The sequence below is a fragment of the Bufo gargarizans genome, chromosome 4 (genome assembly GCF_014858855.1).
Source record: "Bufo gargarizans isolate SCDJY-AF-19 chromosome 4, ASM1485885v1, whole genome shotgun sequence".
Lineage (NCBI taxonomy): Eukaryota > Metazoa > Chordata > Amphibia > Anura > Bufonidae > Bufo > Bufo gargarizans.
Window position 1 is genome coordinate 314,134,242 of NC_058083.1, and position 18,824 is coordinate 314,153,065.

At 48.3% G+C, this 18,824-nt stretch overlaps 1 protein-coding gene across 1 annotated transcript; it reads right to left on the reverse strand.

The window, feature by feature from the left end:
- Positions 1-1,068: 1,068 nt before the first annotated feature.
- Positions 1,069-15,069, reverse strand: LOC122934709 (SHC SH2 domain-binding protein 1 homolog B-like). Its single transcript, XM_044290364.1, has 13 exons — positions 14,924-15,069; positions 13,392-13,556; positions 11,429-11,544; positions 8,966-9,174; positions 8,109-8,201; positions 7,394-7,633; positions 7,127-7,304; positions 5,186-5,306; positions 4,877-5,008; positions 3,922-4,040; positions 3,519-3,605; positions 2,930-3,068; positions 1,069-2,673 (listed from the first exon to the last, which is right to left on the reverse strand). The coding sequence occupies exons 1-13, from the start codon at positions 15,009-15,011 to the stop codon at positions 2,273-2,275; spliced, it is 2,088 nt and encodes a 695-aa protein (XP_044146299.1). The 5' UTR covers positions 15,012-15,069; the 3' UTR covers positions 1,069-2,272.
- Positions 15,070-18,824: the final 3,755 nt, after the last annotated feature.

Genomic DNA, 18,824 nt, shown 5'->3' on the forward strand with positions numbered 1-18,824 from the left:
CATCCTGTATTATACTCCAGAGCTGCACTCACTATTCTGCTGGTGCAGTCACTGTGTACATACATTACTTATCCTGTACTGATCCTGAGTTACATCCTGTATTATTCTCCAGAGCTGCACTCACTATTCTGCTGGTGCAGTCACTGTGTACATACATTACTTATCCTGTACTGATCCTGAGTTACATCCTGTATTATACTCCAGAGCTGCACTCACTATTCTGCTGGTGCAGTCACTGTGTACATACATTACTTATCCTGTACTGATCCTGAGTTACATCCTGTATTATACTCCAGAGCTGCACTCACTATGCTGCTGGTGCAGTCACTGTGTACATACATTACTTATCCGGTACTGATCCTGAGTTACATCCTGTATTATGCTCCAGAGCTGCACTCACTATTCTGCTGGTGCAGTCACTGCGTACATACATTACTTATCCTGTACTGATCCTGAGTTACATCCTGTATTATACCTCAGAGCTGCACTCACTATTCTGCTGGTGCAGTCACTGTGTACATACATTACTTATCCTGTACTGATCCTGGAGTTACATCCTGTATTATACCTCAGAGCTGCACTCACTATTCTGCTGGTGCAGTCACTGTGTACATACATTACTTATCCTGTACGGATCCTGGAGTTACATTCTGTATTATACCTCAGAGCTGCACTCACTAATCTGCAGGCTTTAGAGCAGGGCTGGCCAACCTGTGGCTCTCCAGCTGTTGCGAAACTACAACTTCCAGCATGCCAATTCACAGCGCTGCTCTATTAGGGGCGTGCCCGACAAGCTTGCTGATTGTTTCCAATCACAACCAATACAGTTGGGAGCGCAGCTCTAGAGTAGCTGAACCTTTCATTTAGATTTGTTACATATATAAATGTAGTAACTGCACATACACTTAGTGCACATTTTACCGCCACCCCCAGGTTTTCTATGGTCTTCGTCCTGACGCGCTGCGGTTCCATAGCCGGACATACAGAACCCATGATTGCTGTGTGCAGGAGGAAGCCTGTCGTTGTGGTTAGGAGACACAAAGACTTTAACACACATACACGCCATTAATAAAAAATCTACACGGACACTCATTTTATTTACTGAAGATACCGTAGCTTTAAATACAGAGCGAGCAGGTGCTGTACCCAAGGGCAAAAAAGGGAATCCTGCCGATACATCACCTGATCGGACAAGAGACATGTATAAAATACAGGACGGGTGGAGACAAAGTGCAAAGCTGGAACGTCACAGACCTCAAGTCCTTCACAGGATCTCTTCACCATGTAAGATCACTGCTTCCTGTCAAGGAATATTCTCTCTTATCTGACCGAGTACTGCTCACACATTAGAAGTTTGTTACAATGTATACAATCTGATAAATTGTTACCAACCCTCAACTGTGTTACATGACTCAATATGGATTGTTTTCACTCTCTGGCTGTAAAGAAGAATGGTCCCGTTCACTGCCAGCAAGCAGAGCTCCTTAAAAAAGATACTTTGTATCAACTATGCATGTCACAAAGTTGCAGCAGCTTTCACACAACCGTGATTATAAAAGACTGAACCTGGCAAACTCTAGTCATTGATTAATATGCTGTGAGGATCGAGGAATATTGCACAGCGCAAGCGCTATAGGCTTACAATATCTGCCTCTATACTGAAGTCTGGCACACAGACAGGGCCTTTAAAGGAGCTAAATATTATAATAAATATTCTTATTTACCAGCAGCGTGGGGGTGGCACCCCTCCCCTACTGCCTATTTGGAAGAAAATTCTCATGAAAACTGGGAAAAAAAAATCTGTAAAATTTTGTATAACTTTTATAAAATTAAAACAAAAATATGGCAATATAAAACAGGTTTCATAATTCAGCCAGCAGTGTAAGGAATGGGGGACCGATCACATCTGCACATCACACCTCAATCCCATTCATTTCTAGACACAGCATGTAATGCTCGTTTTCTCCTGTGGGGGTGCTGCAGGGAACATGAAGGCAGACTGCGGCTGATCAATGGGGATCTCAGCAGAAAGCAGATGAATTTTGAAGGGGCCCTTCCAACAAACAGGGATTGTCCAAATCAGTCAACCGCCTGTGTGAAGCTTCCACTATTCCCAGTGCTCCCAGTATAAGGGCAGATGAGCGCTTACAAAGAACACGGTGCAAAATGCAGTAAGAAACAGTCATATGTACAATGTGCAATTGAAGTCATTTAAATAGGGTAACTGAGATCGGCCAGTGAGAATCAGGCGCGCGGCGGTCAGGAGCTCGGCTTAAAAGAGGAACGTCCCGAAGCTTCCCTTCCCGTTGCGCTTAAACTGGTTATTGGCGATGGAGACGAACATCTCCTGGGACATGATCTGCTCGTCCTCGGCTTTGGTGATCCCCAGGGTGCTGAGTCTTTTCTTGTGGATCATGGTCTTCCTCCGGCAGTTTGCGGTCAGTTCAGACACAATGGCCTGGTTCCCGTCCACATCTTCGCTGGCGATGCAGTAGTCGCTTGCGCTGTGATCTACGTCTGCGGGGAGGAGGTCGGCGTCACCTTCTGGCACCAGCTCAGACGATACTGGGGGCTGGTTATCCTCATCCTCTGGGTGCACCACCTCCTCAGATTCCTGCTGTATCACATCCGAAGATCCGTTATCTTCCACTAGATTAGCATCCATATTGGTAGCTGGGGGGGAATGAAATCTGGTTAGAACTATGATATAGACCCAACATAGTCCACATCACAGAACAGAACGCACTTACATGGTTTCCTGTCCCCGGGGGGCTTGATCGTAGAGTGGTTACACAAGATTAGAAATGGGTCCTGCGCCAAGCCCCCCCCGCCTCCCCCCAACGCGGTAATTACCACTCCGAGTGTGTGAACGAGCCCCGATATGTAAACCCTCCCCCCAAAAAAAGCAGACTGGCTAATTGGAACTCACCCTCCTGCCCGGTCTCTGGCCTGAGTCCATCCGTTACAGCCCCCGGCTTCACCAGCAGAACAGCATAGCCCTCGTTGTTATGGATGACGTTATTTTCAAGTGTGATTTTGGGAAGATCGTGCACCTCATCGATAAAGTCCTGAAAAATAGGAACACCAGGTCCAACCTGAATGTAATAACTAAACCAAGATACTAACCCTTGATATAGGGCAATGGGTGCTCCTATTTTGCACCGAAGATTTAAAGGAACATCAATCCTAAAATCACATGCAAAACCATCTATGCCGCCCAGGCGCCAGCGGATGCTCAAGGTGCCCAGGGATTTTTATTTTTTTTTAAGACTCAATCAATATCAACTCAGAATCAATGACCAGGGGAGAAGTTGAGCCAAGTCCCGGCACTATATTGTTACAGAATAATGCCCCTTTAAATGGGGTTGTTTATTTGAGGGGGAAGAAAGCGTGACCAGGTACCAGGTATTGCACAATCGCCAGCTTCTCAGCTATAACATGGGGGGGGGGGGGGGGCTTTGCCAGAGGAGAGCAGATTGCATGTATGTAGAAGAATTGTGTGGACTGACGGGCCATACCTTGATGAGGATCCCATCTCTGCAGTGGTGAATGCCGTTGTCAATCAGGCTGCAGTTACTTCCGGGATAGATCTCCACCCCGGCACCCTGGATCAAAGAAGAACATCGTGAACCGATATACAGGCAAGAAAGGGTGTAACCCAGTGACGAGGATTACTGTATCAGAGGAGTAACACTTTAAAGGGTTGCCCAGGATTAGAAGACTCAGTTCATTAAGTGAAGGGTCTAAGCTGTAAACCAGACATGGCCCAAGGGGGGTGCCAGTTCTGGAAAAAAAAAAAAATTTTGTTTCCTCATCCTGTCCAAGTGACTTCTGATACACTCATGTGGTGACCACACATAACATCGCTGTATACGGGCCGTCGCCCAGCCGCCATTTGTTATTTTTGTTTATTTTTTTTACCTTGGCTCCATAGAGGTCGCAATACTTCATCACCAGTTCGGCCGATTTCTTCACTGTGATGCCAGTTGTGTCACATTGTAACACGCAGTTCTCCAACTCGGTCTTACCCCCGAGGATACCTGAGGATCACATATAAGAAAATCAGCCCAAACAAACAGAGGACGGGCCGGGGGAACACAGCAAAGAGAGAGTGCAAGGGATTCGGTGAGGAATATTTTTTTTAATGGGCTATAAATAAAACCCACACGCACCCCAGTCCCCTCCACTCCGGCACCAGTCCTGTCCCCGTTGCTCATTTCCTGGTCCTGGTTTCACACACTGGAAAGGCCGGTTAGCCAATCACTACCCCTGGTGGCACCGGACCAGCACTGTGGAACCAGTCAGGGTGAACATAGTTTACTTTAACCCTTTGTAGCACTTTAAAAAATAAAATAAAAATACATACATATGTTTCCAGAAAATTATTGTAAAGAATTCGTCCTCTCCTTTACAAGTGATGGCCTGTCCTCAGGATAGGTCATCAATACCAGATCGGTGGGGATCTGACTCTTGGCACCTCTGCCGATCAGCTGCTTGAAGGAGGCGATGGTGCTAGTGTACGATTAAGGTTTCCGCTCTCATTCGAGGAATTGGAAGAAAAAGCTGTAATTACCCTGCACCACGGCCCCTACAAACAGCATTTAGAGTCGGACAACCACCAATCTGATACCGATGACCTATCCTGAGGATCGGACATCAATATCATGAAACCTAACAACGCCTTTAAAGCACAGGGTTGCACTAATGATCAGATTCCATACACTGACTTTCCCACGTCGCTTATGGGGGAAGGATGGAGCCAATAGCAGGCCACGACGGGGACTAGCCTTCCTAGCATCGCGGGTGATGCTAGGACGGCTCGTCCTTGTCGCGGCCCATTGGCTGGCATGTCGCCCGTGAGGCTCCGTGCACTTACTGACTATGCCTTCCACTGCATTGTGCTGGATGATCTTCATGTTGGAAATTTTCACAAAGGCCCCGGCACACTCCACAAACTTGTCTCCTTTCCCATTTTTTTCTATGATGATGTCATCCGGCATGCCATAACCTGGAAAAGGCAAAAGGTAATTAGGAAAGCCCCATTAAATAACCACAGGACAGAGGGCCATAGATCTGGCCCCTTCTAGGGATTGTAGAGAGTCTCGCTGACCATACGAGAGTGCGCTGACTGCTCCCTGCTGATAAGTGCCAATCTCATCCCATCAAAAGGACCACGTGTTATTACCTTCTATATGTATAGAGTCCGCAATGCAGATCTGACCGTATACAACGTATTGGCCGGGACAGACCAAGACCAAATCTCCATCATAGCATGCATTCACAGCCTCCAGGATATCTTTATGGAACTGAGAAAAGAAGAAAAATATCAACGCTCACATTTCTGTACTAGGTAGGTGAACTCGACCAGATCTACTGAACATTATGCGTGCATTGGCTCTTGTGATGATGGCAGCGTTACTAGTAACCTAAAGGGTTTGTCTCACCACAACCTTTTTATATTTTTATGCATAGTACATTACATGGTATAATAATGTATGTTGGGGCCTGCACTCACTCTCATACAAATTAATTGGGATGTAAGGTGAACTGTCTAGCTGGGAAAACAGCTCTAAATAGAAGCAATGTCTGAGAGAAGAGACGAACCATGGGAACTGTAGCCCTTTACAATGGTAATGCCATCAACAGCAAGCCCTGGCAGCATCAAAACAAAGGTGCAGCAAAGAAGTGAGCATGATCTACTTTTAGCTACAGTGGCCTCAGCTGTTGAGAAATGTGGGGGTCTGGTGCTCATGCAGCCATACGTCATATAAATTCATAGGAGGATTGGGTCGTGGATGTTGGGCAAAATATCTAGCCACAAATAGACTGATGATCAGTGGGGCTTGGACCACTAATATTCAAACAATGATGGCTTAAAAGGGGTATTCTCATCTTAATGATTACTGTTAAATCGGTTAATGATTTGACAGTCATAATTTTTCTAAATACATGTTATTAGCCAATTCCCACCCTTTATTAGAAAATAAGTCCCCTCTTACCTGATGTTGTCTTTGGTCTCCCCTAGGTTACGGCCACCTCTCCTGTCGAATGCCGCCGGGCCGCGCTTGCGCAGAAGACTGAAGATTCTCTCCCCCAGCCGGGCAATGTCCTAACGTGCACGCGCCATGATGACTTCTTCCTGGCCAGTATAGTACAGAGCCGCGAACGCGCACGCCGGCTCTGTACTATACAGGCCAGGAATAAGTCACCATGGCGCATGCACGGCGGCAGAGTGCGCGTTCAGGACATTGCGTGGCCCGACCGGGAGAAAATCTTCAGTCTTCTGCCCAAGCGCGGCCCGGCCGGGAGAAGAATCCAGGAAGTGAACGTTGCGCTCAAGGAAGGTAAGTATGAAAAGGGAAGATGAGAATACCCCTTTAAGGATAGTCCATCAATGTTTTAGTCATGGTAAAAAATTCCAAGAAGGAAGATCTCTTCCCCATCTCTGGAGGCAATCTGTTTCCCATGTTTGGCAGCAGACAGTGTAGAGTAGGTGAAAGAGCAGCAGAGTAAAGACACTGACTAATTACAGCACCACCTTATACCTTGTAGTAAAGTCTTTAAGAGAGTAACCATTGGATCTGTAGTCCTTTACATTGGTAATGAAGCCCACAGTAAGCCCTAGTAGCATCCAAACAAAGGTGCAGCAAAGAACTGGGCAAGATCATTAAAAATAAAAGTAACTATTTTCCAGCTATTATGGCTTCACCTGGTGAGCATTCTGGAAGATTTAGGTACTTTAATATAAAAACCCTATAAGGCAACTTTCAAACTTGCGGTAGCCTTTTCCGGCAGGCTGTTCCAGCGGGGGAACAGCCTGCCGGATCTGTGCTACCACAAGTCCACCATAGGTTTGCTCCGGCCCCATTCACTATAATGGGGGTGGGCCGGAGGTCCGGCCACAGGATGCAAACAAGAAGAGAGGCGGCCGGACAAAAGCCGCAGCGTGCTGCAATTTTCGTCCAGCCGCCCCTCGGCAATATAGCGGATGGGGCCGGAGCGGACTTCCGGCGGCATAGTGGACTTGCAGTAGCACGGATCCGGCAGGCTGTTCCCCCGCCGGAACAGCATGCCGGAAAAGACTACCGCAAGTGTGTAGCCCAAAGTAGGCCAATTGGAATCTTACCTGAATTTCCTGACTTTGGTTACAAGACTGTGGCATCAGACGATCCCTGGTCAAACTGGTCAACGTTTCAATGGACATACTTGTAGATACAACATGAATGATACATTCTCCTGTAGGTCGAGGGCCTTTCTTTTTCAAGCTACAAGACTCTGAACTTTTCTGATAACAGAAGAGATACCTACAAATACAACAGAAGGCACCATGAGTGTGTGTGAGGTCCACCAGCTCAGCCACCAGGGAGAGCCACTCAGCAGTTAGCGCCAATACCTCAGGAGGGGGTTCTCAATGAGTTTCAGTTTCCTCTTCAAATTCTCCAAATCGCTGTCCATCTTCATGCCTTCTACCATGGAGACGTTGTCCAGCTCGCAGTCTGAGTCAGAGTCCCTGTTGGATAATGTGTTCCGGAGATTGCTGAACTGGGAGTAAACTTGTTCACAGCGAGTCAGGAGGGATTGATATTCCAACACCAGCAATGATGGGATCCGATCTTCCAAAATGTCATAATATCTTAAAAAAAAAAAAAAAAAAAAAAAAAGAGAGGGGGGACCTTAAAAGGGGTTCTCCACTTTGTTTAAACTGATGATCTATCCTCTGGATAGATCATCAGCTTCTGATCGGCGGGGTTCAGACACCCTTCTCACCGTTTACCGCAGGGCCAGTGACATCACGACTAGTATCACTGGCCTGGGCGGGGCTATGCTCCATTCAAGTGAACAGAGCTTAGCCGCGCCCAGGCCACTTGATACTAGTCGTGACGTCACTGGGCCTGCGGTAAACAGTGAGAAGGCCTTGGCGCTGCTGGAGCGCCGCCGCCTTCTCAAACAGCTGATCGTCGGGGGTCCCGGGTGTCGGACCCCCGCCGATCAGAAGCTGATCTAATCAGAGGATAGATCATCAGTTAAAAGAAACTGTAGAACCCATTTAAGTGATCAAACACACAGATAACACCCTCTCATTCTGTACCCCTCCGTGCGGTCCTTACAGGCGTAACCGAGGTTCAGCGAATCTCGTGAAATAATCAAAATAATCCTCTTCCTCGTCATCCCAGGAACGCCAGATGTTCTGGTAGAAGAATCTGCAATGGAGAAGGCATGGACAGTTACATGCAGCCACATACGCTAGCTATCAAGAGCACCGCAGGAAAAGCAAAGTCCTGATAGACTCCAATTACCAGAACTACTAAAGCTATAAAAGGAATTAAAGGGGTTGTTCAGATTAATACAAACATGGTTGCTTTTTTTCCCCCCAAAAAACAGTGCCACACCTGTCCACAGGCTGTGTGTGGTACTGCGACTCAGCCACATTCACTTCAAGGCAGTGGAGTTGCCATACCACACACAACCCATGGGAGCAGCCATATTTTCCTAATCTTGGATAAACCCCATCACATTCCCTGTAATGCATATAAAATGAAAAAGGAGTAACTTTACAATTAACAATGTCCTGTAGGTCCGTTCCTACCGCTCATCTGCAGTCTATGCATCTCCATGGTAACAGACAACAAACACTGTAGTCTGAGCCCACAGCCATATTTCCTTCTGTCCGTCCTCTACTTCTGGCTAATCTACCAGAACTACAAACAGAATAAAGTACGAGACTCCAGGGTCAGACTACTCAGACTTTGTAGTCTGTTACCATGGAGACACACAACCTGCAGGGGAGCTGTAGACAGAAAACAATAGGAAATGTAAGACCTACGGTGAAGTTGCTTCATTCCTCATTTAGTTTGGTTGCAGAGCTGAGCATTGCCTTTATGGAGGAGTCAGCGGCAAGGAGTATACGTTGCGATCAATGTACCGGACTCGTCCGTACGCAAGTTAAAGGTTTCTCGTCACCAACCTGACATGTTCTATAGCCATCGCAGTCTGGGCATACTCCGGCGAATCATCGAACACCAAGTGGAGCTCCTGGAGAGGAACCGTCTGCTCCTTCACCTCCAGCAGGTCGCGGATGCTCTGTTCATTAACGCATTCCACGAAGCACTCGCACAAGAAGGGCTCACACGGCTGGACCACCGCCTTCCGGCTGGAGCAGGACACCTCCGTCACCTGCCGAGGTCAGAGAAAGGGCTCGATGAGATGACAGCATGGGTTCTCCGCTCCGCAAGTTGCGGAACTGCAAAACACGGATACCTGCAAAATGCGGTACGCCCCATCATAGAAATCCTTATTCGTGCCAAGAATAGGACATGCGCCATCTTATTTTTTGGAGAGGCCACGGAACAGAAGTACGGACAGTATGTGCTGTCCGCATCTTTTGTGGCCCCGTTGAAGTGAACGCATCCGGATGCGGACACAAATACGGTCGTGTGAGTGAGCCCTAAGTAAAACTTGAAATTGAAAGGGATTTACAGTGTCATAAATGTAACATAAAAGTATCACTGCTGGGGGGTCCGACCACTTGGCCGATCAGTGATCCCAAAACAGGGGGGGTCCCAGAGCTCCTGTGTGAACGGAGTGGAGGCGGGAACGTGACCACCACTCCATTCACTTCTATAAGACTGACCAAGTACAGCGCTCGGCGATCTCCATCAATCCCATAGAAGTGAATGGAGCATCGGTCACAAATGTACCCCCCCCCCCCCCACCAGTCCATTCACACAGAGGACCCCTGTTCTCAGGATCGCTAGGGGCCCCAGCGGTTGATCCTGTGAATTGGTAATAAATGTTCTTTAGTGGAATTCCCTCTCTTTTTTGCAACTTTCTGCTCCGGGCCATCATTGCTTTCAAGATCTCTGCTTGCTCTTAGAAAAACCCTGGTTACAATGTATCAATATTCGTGCAAGAGAAGGAGATTGATGCTGTAAATGTATCTAGCGCTTGATTTATACACTGCAACAACACATCAGCTGTCTGACAGTAGAACAAGCTCTTTACAGGTTTTCAGCCTCTGAATGGAAACAAGAATGTCACCATTCACTGAGAGCTAGCAGAGCTCTTTCATTTGGTGAGGAACTGAAGCACAAAAGAAACATATTCAAAATGTTGCAGAACTTGATTATACAATGATTACCAGATGACCTGGGCCTTATATTCTGCAGTCAGGGGGACCCAGCAGACCCCCGACTGCATCTGATCGGACAGAGCGCTCATAAAGCGGTCTGACTAATCATCAGGGCGGTAAAGAGTCCGAGAGGACCTGGCGAGTGGAGGCATGAAGGCTATCGCTGCCACCTCCACAGGTAGGAGGCCGTCAGAGCTGGGTCTGCAGTGACCACAAGTGCCCGGTACTTTGTGTGGACAGCGGCTGCCCTGTACGGTGGGCAGGACGGCAGATGCCAGGGAGGCTGCTCCGTGTACGGGGAGAGGGGGGCGATCAGCTCTGCTGCGCTGTATAAATGGGTCAATGATTAGGCAAATTAATCAATCAATATTTATGTACTTTGGTAGAAAGATCTGTTGCCTTTATTTTATTTGGGGGGGGGGGGGGGTGCAGCGATCGCTCCGTTATGTGTGTGATATCCCGGCTGACAGGCGGCTTGCGCAGGTAGTTCCTGTGTTGGGTTTTTTACAGAGCGGAGGGGGGGGGGGGTGTAATTGTATTCCCCTCTTTGCTAAGTTTAGGGATCGTTCTGTATTAGTGTGGGGGTGGTGGGATGAAGGGGAGGGGAAACGTGCGGGCTGGGAGAGATGATCAGTGATGTTAGGCTACATGCACGCGACCGTTGTGTTCTGCTGTCCGCAGATCCACTAAACACGGATGGCATCCGTGTGCGTTCTGCAATTTGCGGAATGGCACGGACAGCCTTTAATATAACTGCCTATTCTTGTCCGCAAAGCGCAGACAAGAATAGGACATGTTATATTTTTTTTTGCGGGGCCACGGAACGGAGCAACGGATGCGGACGGCACACGGAGTGCTGTCCGCCTCTTTTGCGGCCCCATTGAAGTGAACGGTTCCGCATCCAAAGCTGCCAAAACTGCGGCCGTGTGCATGAGGCCTTACACTGTAACGATGTCCACAGTTTGGGAGTGGAGCGCCGCTCACCTCCCAAACTGTGGACATCGTTACAGTGTAAGGCCTCATGCACACGGCCACAGTTTGGGAGGTGAGCGGCGCGCCACAGTTTGGGAGGTGAGCGGCGCGCCACAGTTTGGGAGGTGAGCGGCGCGCCACAGTTTGGGAGGTGAGCGGCGCGCCACAGTTTGGGAGGTGAGCGGCGCGCCACAGTTTGGGAGGTGAGCGGCGCGCCACAGTGTCTACCTTAGTCTCTCACCCAGTTCGGGGCGATATATGAATTTGGATGCTTCCATAAACACACAAGACTGGACAATCCCTTTAAATAAAAAGAATCTCACAAACCTCCACGAGAACTTGGAAGATGTCGGTGTGCCATACTGCCTTCCAGCCGCAGGGTAGCAGGGCTTGCTCCAGGTACTCCGCTATGAACTCCCCCACCTCCAGGGGTTTACAGTCACCTGTTAAGGAATCATGAAGAGTTACATCACTACCCTGCTTAAAGGGGTTGTGCCACCAAGGCGTTACTGACGCAAAACGCAGCGGCCCAGATTTACTAATGTGTCTGCACTACTGCGCAGCCTAGTATCAGTTAGAGTACATGCCGCGCGCGGCTCTCAGCTCAGAGTCCCTCCCCGCCACCAATGAAAAGATAGCACTGAGGAGGAGGAGGAGGAGGGGGGGCTGGTGCCTCTGCGCCTCCACGATGAATATAATTAAACCATTACTATAAATGTAGGCTGCAGGTGCCGGCGGTGTCACATACTCGGCCTCTATGACAACGTGCGGCGATCTGACGAACCCCAGGGGCTAATTGATGGGGATCTCATCGCCCTGATACCGCCGGTACCCACAGCCTACATTTGCACAGGGCAGCAGGGAGAGTGTGAGGTCCTAGAGCTCTATCAGGGTGAATAGGACGGGGGATGAAAAGATCCCAAAAAAGTTAAATTAAATAAAAAATCCAAAATATTTAAAAAGTTTCAATTACCCCCTTTCCCAATTTTACATATAGAATATATAAATAAAAATTTAAAAAAAATTATGTATCGCCATGTCCGAAAAAAGTCCAAACTATTAAAAAAAATTATCAAAATATTTCCTATGCAGTGAACGTCGTCACAGATAAAAAAATAAAAACAGCACAATTCACCATTTTTTGTCACCCCCCCCCCCCCCCCCAAAAAAAAAAATAAGATAGGACTGTTCTATTATGGGCCGGACGTTCCACAAAATGCAGAATGCACACGGATTTTTGGGCGTTTTATTCTTTTCGCGTGGCAGAGTATTGCAATACTTTATGGTATCGAAATCAATGTCTATGGGACTGACAGAGATAACCAACTGGCAGAATAGCCCTTTAAAGGGATTCTGTCATCAGATTTGTGCCCTATAAGCTAAACATATGGCCATGTCGGTGCTAATAACATGAATCCTAAACTGCCCTTATTAAACCGCCGCCTCCTCAATCCACCCGTCCCTCTGCCAGATCCTGCGCCTGCGCTTGCGCACTAGGCTCAGCCTGATGCGCCGCGGACTCCTGGCAGCTGCTTCATTGAGCGAAGTGCGCATGCGCCGGCCTGATGCGCATGCGCACTTCGCTCAATGAAGCAGCTGCCAGGAGTCCGCGGCGCATCAGGCTGAGCCTAGTGCGCAAGCGCAGGATCTGGCAGAGGGACGGGTGGATTGAGGAGGGGGCGCTGAGGTGAGGAAGGCGGCGCTGGGCACCAGACGGCGAGGGGTGCAGGCGGGCATCCTGGATTAACACAAAACCCCTTGGGCACCTTAGGTAGGTGAGTGACAGCTTATAAAAACCTGTTTTTTGGGCTAATAGAGCCACAAGCCGGTTTAATAAGGGCAGTTTAGGATTCATGTGATTAGCACCGACATGGCCATATGTTTAGCTTATAGGGCACAAATCTGATGACAGAATCCCTTTAAAGGGCTTCTCTCACTTCAAGAAATTGAATTCATCAGGTAGAGAGAGGTAATACAAGGCACTTACTAATGTACTGCGATTGTCCATATTGCCTCCTTTACTGTCTGGATTCATTTTTCCACTACATTATACACTGCTGGTTTCTATGGTTACGACCACCCTGCAATCCAGCAGTGGTGGTCATGCTTGCACACTGTAGGAAAAAAAAGCCGGCTTATACACAGTCCAACAGTCCCATCCACCAGAGACCGGAGCCTTTCCCAATAACGAACAAACATGACCAAAGGGTGGTCGTAACCATGGAAACGGGCACGATTAACGCCACTTGCTGAAGTGAGACTACCCCTTTAAGCTTCAGTCAGTACTCACCCAGCACATAATCCTTGTAGGCCTCGAACCTTTCGTAGAAGAGGAGGTTGCCGGTCTGGAAGACGTCCGGGAGCAGGACGTTCCCAGCTCGGACACGTTGCGGAGATACCTTGCCGAGTTTCTTGTGGCTGCCGTAGTCACTGTCCTCATCCTCCTGAAACAAGACTGGAGAAAAACAGGACAAGTGAGAATTGTGTCCTATAGGACGGCTCCTCGGGTCCCAAGTGTTCCCCCAGTGTGCAGCGCTCAGCAGGGGCGGGGCTGCCAGGTGATTGACAGCTGTGCTCCTAAAGCTACAGAGCCTGTTATGGTCAGGAGATCACTGGACACAGGTCTCAGGCGGCAGAGAATGCTGGGAATTCTGGGAGTGTTTAACCCTGAAGTGACAGGAAGATGGATGTGACGCGTGCGGTAAGAAAATCCCTCTGCCGGTCACTACCAGGTGCGGCTCACGTCAGTCACTGGAGATGTATACGGCAGTTACAGCCACTACGACATTCATTATAGTGCCGTGGCCCCTTTAAATCTGACTTCTGTCAGAGACTGTCAGTGTGGGGGCGTGTCCTCTAAGAACGTGGCTATGACCAGATATGGACTTCAGCTGCAGCCGTGTCATTCCCTACAGGTGCACCTGTTCTCCGCCCAGCCACGGCCACACAGAGCGCCCCTGTTCTCCGCCCAGCCACGGCCACACAGAGCGCCCCTGTTCTCCGCCCAGCCACGGCCACACAGAGCGCCCCTGTTCTCCGCCCAGCCACGGCCACACAGAGCGCCCCTGTTCTCCGCCCAGCCACGGCCACACAGAGCGCCCCTGTTCTCCGCCCGGCCACGGCCACACAGAGCGCCCCTGTTCTCCGCCCAGCCACGGCCACACAGAGCCGCCCCTGATCTCCGCCCAGCCACGGCCACACAGACCGCCGCTGATCTCCGCCCAGCCACACAGACCGCCGCTGATCTCCGCCCAGCCACACAGACCGCCGCTGATCTCCGCCCAGCCACACAGACCGCCGCTGATCTCCGCCCAGCCACACAGACCGCCGCTGATCTCCGCCCAGCCACACAGACCGCCGCTGATCTCCGCCCAGCCACACAGACCGCCGCTGATCTCCGCCCAGCCACACAGACCGCCGCTGATCTCCGCCCAGCCACACAGACCACCGCACGTCATGACAACAACTTTCTAGTAGACTGTCTCCGTACCTCAGTCACTAGTGTCAAGACTTCTGCTTGCCACCAGTGAATGGAAACACTGATTACATCCAGAAGCTGACAATCGCCTCCCCACCCTGCAGCACTGTAACACAGTCCCATAGCCATGCTGGGACTTGTAGTTCTTAGAGGCCCCTCTCCAGCTGAGACAACAGCTGTGCCAGTCGCCATAGGAGCCTCCACTAGGGATTGCTGGCACTTGTAGTCCCTATGCAGGGCTGTGGGGGCCACAAGTGCCAGTGAGCTCGAGCAGAGACTGACAGGAGTGACTGGGACTTGTAGTTCTCCCGATCTGCCAGACGTTGACGAGACTAGTTCCTTACCCTGCTTCACGTCCTTCATGTAGCCCCGGTCCTGGGAGCTGTCGGTCTCCTCCTCGTCCAAGAGGTTCTGCGGCAGTCTGCCCAACATGACAACGGCAGAGTCCGCCCGACCGCGCCAGCGTTCAAATCTCCCGGCCACACCCTCCTCTGACGTCACGGCCGGGCCGCCCGCCTATTTACCACTCAGAGCTGCGATCAAAGAGATGGAGTTTTCGTGTAGCCAGAGCGCCGGCAACAGCAGTGCGCCAGCTACGGGCCGAAGTGCTAACTGCACCACGCCGACTAGCGGCAGGAGGTCGTCACTGCGGGCGGGTGTAAATCCGAAAGGGACAGTACACATAAATGACAAAGTAAAGTGGTTCTTTATCCCATTTAACGTTTTTTTTTTTTTTTTCTTCACGCATGAGGACTTATTTTATTTTTTTCAGCACCATTTACTCTTGCATATAATGTATTGGAAAGCTGCAAAAAAAAATCCAAATGGGGTGGAAACGCAATTCCGCCACAGTTTTATGGGTGTCACTTGTACGGCTTTCACTACACAGTAAAAAGGATCTATTCTCTTCATTTTCCAGGTCAGTACGATTACAGCGATACCACATATGTATAGTTTTTCTTTTGTTTTAATACAAAAAAATATATAAAAAAAATAAAAAATAATACAAATAATAAATAAATAAAAAAAAAAAATATATATTCTTTTCATCTCCATCTGACCCTAAACCTTTTTTATATTTCCGTCCATGGAGCTGTGTGATGGCTCATTTTTTTTGTGGAACAATTCCATTTTGGAGCGTATATGAGTTTTTGATCACTTTTTAATTAATCTAAGTATTTACGGTAGATTCTTTTTTCCATGACGGCGTTCGCCATACAGGATAAATACATTTATATTTTGCTAGTACAGACATTTTGGGACACGGCGATGCCGATAATCTATATTTATTATCAGGAAAGGGGGCTGATTTGAATTATTTTTTTTTAATTGTTTTATATTTTTAAAAACAATTTTTTTTAACCTTTCCTAACCCCTTCTACCTCGGGCCAGTTTTCGCCCAGTTTTCGCCCAGTTTTCGCCCTTCTGCCCAGTTCATTTTTTGCAAATCTGACATGTGTCACTTTATGTGGTAATACCTCTGGAACACTTTTACTTATCCAAGCCATTCAGAGATTGTTTTCTCGTGACACATTGTACTTCATCACAGTCATAAATTTGAGTCAATATATTTTACCTTTATTTATGAAAAAATCCCAAATTTACCCCAAAATTTGAAAAAATCGCAATTTTCAAAATTTCCATTTCTCTGCTTTTAAAGCAGAAAGCGATACCTCATAAAATATTTATTACTTAACATTCCCCATATGTCTACTATAGGCCTCTTTCACACGAGCGAGTTTTCCGCGCGTGTGCAATGCGTGACGTGAACGCACAGCACCCGCACTGAATCCGGACCCATTCACTTCTATGGGGCTGTTCAGATGAGCGGTGATTTTCACGCATCACTTATGCGTTGCGTGAAAATCGCAGCAAGCTCTATATTCAGCGTTTTTCACGTAACGCAGGCCCCATAGAAGTGAAAGGGGCTGCGTGAAAATCGCAAGCAAATGCGGATGCGGTGCGATTTTCACGCCCGGATGGGTGACGGTTTTATTGGTACCATTTTGTTAGACATACGCCTTTTTGATCGCTTGGTGTTGCACTTTTTGTGATGTAAGGTGACAAAAATGGCTTTTTTCGACACAGTTTTTATTTCATTTTTTTTTACGGTGTTCACCTGAGGGGTTAGGTCATGGGATATTTTTATAGAGCTGGTTGTTACGGATGCGGCGATACCTACTTTCTTTTTTTTTATTTCACTTTAACACAATAATAGCATATTTGAAAGAAAATAATGATGTTTTAGTGTCTCCATGTTCTGAGAGCTATAGTTTTTTATTTTTTGAGCGATTTTCTTATGTAGGGTCTAATTTTTTTCAGGATGAGGTGACGGTTTTATTGGCATCATTTTGTTCGACATCTGCTTTTTTGATCGCTTGGTGTTGCACTTTTTGTGATGTAAGATGACAATAATAGCTTTTTTTGACACAGTTTTTATTTTTTTGTGGTGTTTATCGGACGGGGTGGATCAAGTGATAGAGCCGGTTGTTACGGACACGGCGATACCTAATATGTGTGTTTTTCCTTTTTTTTCCTAATTATGAAATCTGGGGAAAGGGGCGTTTTTTTCTTTTTTTTACTTGAAACGTAATTTTTTTTATTGAAAACCCTTTTTTTTTGCTTTTTTTTTTTATACTTTATTTCTGTCCCACTCTGGAACTTTAACTTTTAGATGTCTGATCCCCTCTGCAATGCATTACAATACATCTGTATTGTAATCCATTGCCTTTTAGTGGATTACACCGAGTCATACACTAACAGGTTGCCTAGGAGACAGGCCTGAGGCTGGACAGGTTGCCTAGGAGACGGGCCTGAGGCTGGACAGGTTGCCTAGGAGACAGGCCTGAGGCTGGACAGGTTGCCTAGGAGACGGGCCTGAAGCTGGACAGGTTGCCTAGGAGACGGGCCTGAGGCTGGATCTCCTCGGCCCCCGTAGAAGGCAGGTCCCCATGCCGTGCAAGGCATTGGGCAGCCTCTGCACGGCATCTGGCTGACTTGTCACCCATCGGGTCCCCTCCACAGCAGAGCGGGGACTTGATGCTCCGCTGACCGCGGCATAGAAGGGGTTAATCCGCCAGCATCACTGTAAACAGCTACAGCAGGGGCCCGGCTACGAGGGACTGCCGGACACCTGCAGTGATCGGGCGCGAACCACTCCAACCGATCACTATGACGTACTATTACATCAAAATGCAGGAAGCCACATGACTTCCATGACGTAATAGTACGTCACATGTCGGGAAGGGGTTAAGGACTTGGATAGGTTATCTTCAGAGCGCTTCTCCCTTAGGGCTCATGCACACAAACATATTTTCTTTCCGTGTCCGTTCCGTTGTTTTGTGGACCGTGTGCAGAACCAATTAATTTAAATGGATCCACAAAAAAAAACGGAAGTTACTCTGTGTGCATTCTGTTTCCATGTGTCCGTTCCGCGAAGGGGTAGAACATGTCCTATTATTGTCCGCATTACGGACAAGGATAGGACTGTTCTCTTAGGGGCCAGCAGTTCTGTTCCGCAAAATATGAAATACACATGAATGTCATCCGTATTTTTTGCGGATCCGTTTTTTTGCGGACTGCAAAATACATAAGGTCGTGTTCAGGGATGCACCACCAATGAGGCCAGGTGAGGCGATCAGGCAGCACCAGGTAGGGGCAAGAGGGGGGCAGCGGAAGGGCCATGGGCAATGAGCAAAACAGTTAAGTTAAGAAATTGACATGGGGGGGCAGCTGGCACCGTTTTAGTTTTCGCCTCAGGCAGCAGAAAGGCTAGGTGCAACCCTGGTCATGTGCATGAGCCCTTACACTGCAATGAATTACTATTGCAGTGTATGGGAGATTCCCTATTTTCCTAGGGAGCCCTGCCACCTGCAGGCCTCCATGGGAACTACAGCTGTAATAGCCTGGCATCATTCAGACAGATCCAGGCTATTACAGAGAATGAACGGCTTCCCCCATCTCCACATGGGGAAACAGTTCGGTCCCAGAAGCCACCTCAGATGCCGTGGTCACAACTGACCACAATTAAATGTCTGCGATCGGGATAAACAGCAGAAACTCTGTGACCGTTTTTAACCCCTTCTGCTGTACGGCGGCGGTCCTGAAGGGGTTGCATACAGAGATGTTAATACCACTTACATCGGACAAGGGTCCGCTGACATCAGTCTCCGGTGCCATCATAACATTTTGAAAGCATCAGCTTAGTTGCCCATAGCAACCAATCATTCCAAAGGAGCTGTCCAA

Excerpts from the sequence above, each read along its gene's own strand:
- LOC122934709 (XM_044290364.1), bottom strand. The coding sequence starts at position 15,011 with ATGTTGGGCAGACTGCCGCAGAACCTCTTGGACGAGGAGGAGACCGAC. Across the intron at positions 9,175-11,428 it reads TCTTCCAAGTTCTCGTGGAG|GTGACGGAGGTGTCCTGCTC; the intron begins GTTTGTGAGATT and ends TGACCTCGGCAG. Across the intron at positions 8,202-8,965 it reads ATGGCTATAGAACATGTCAG|ATTCTTCTACCAGAACATCT; the intron begins GTTGGTGACGAG and ends TCTCCATTGCAG.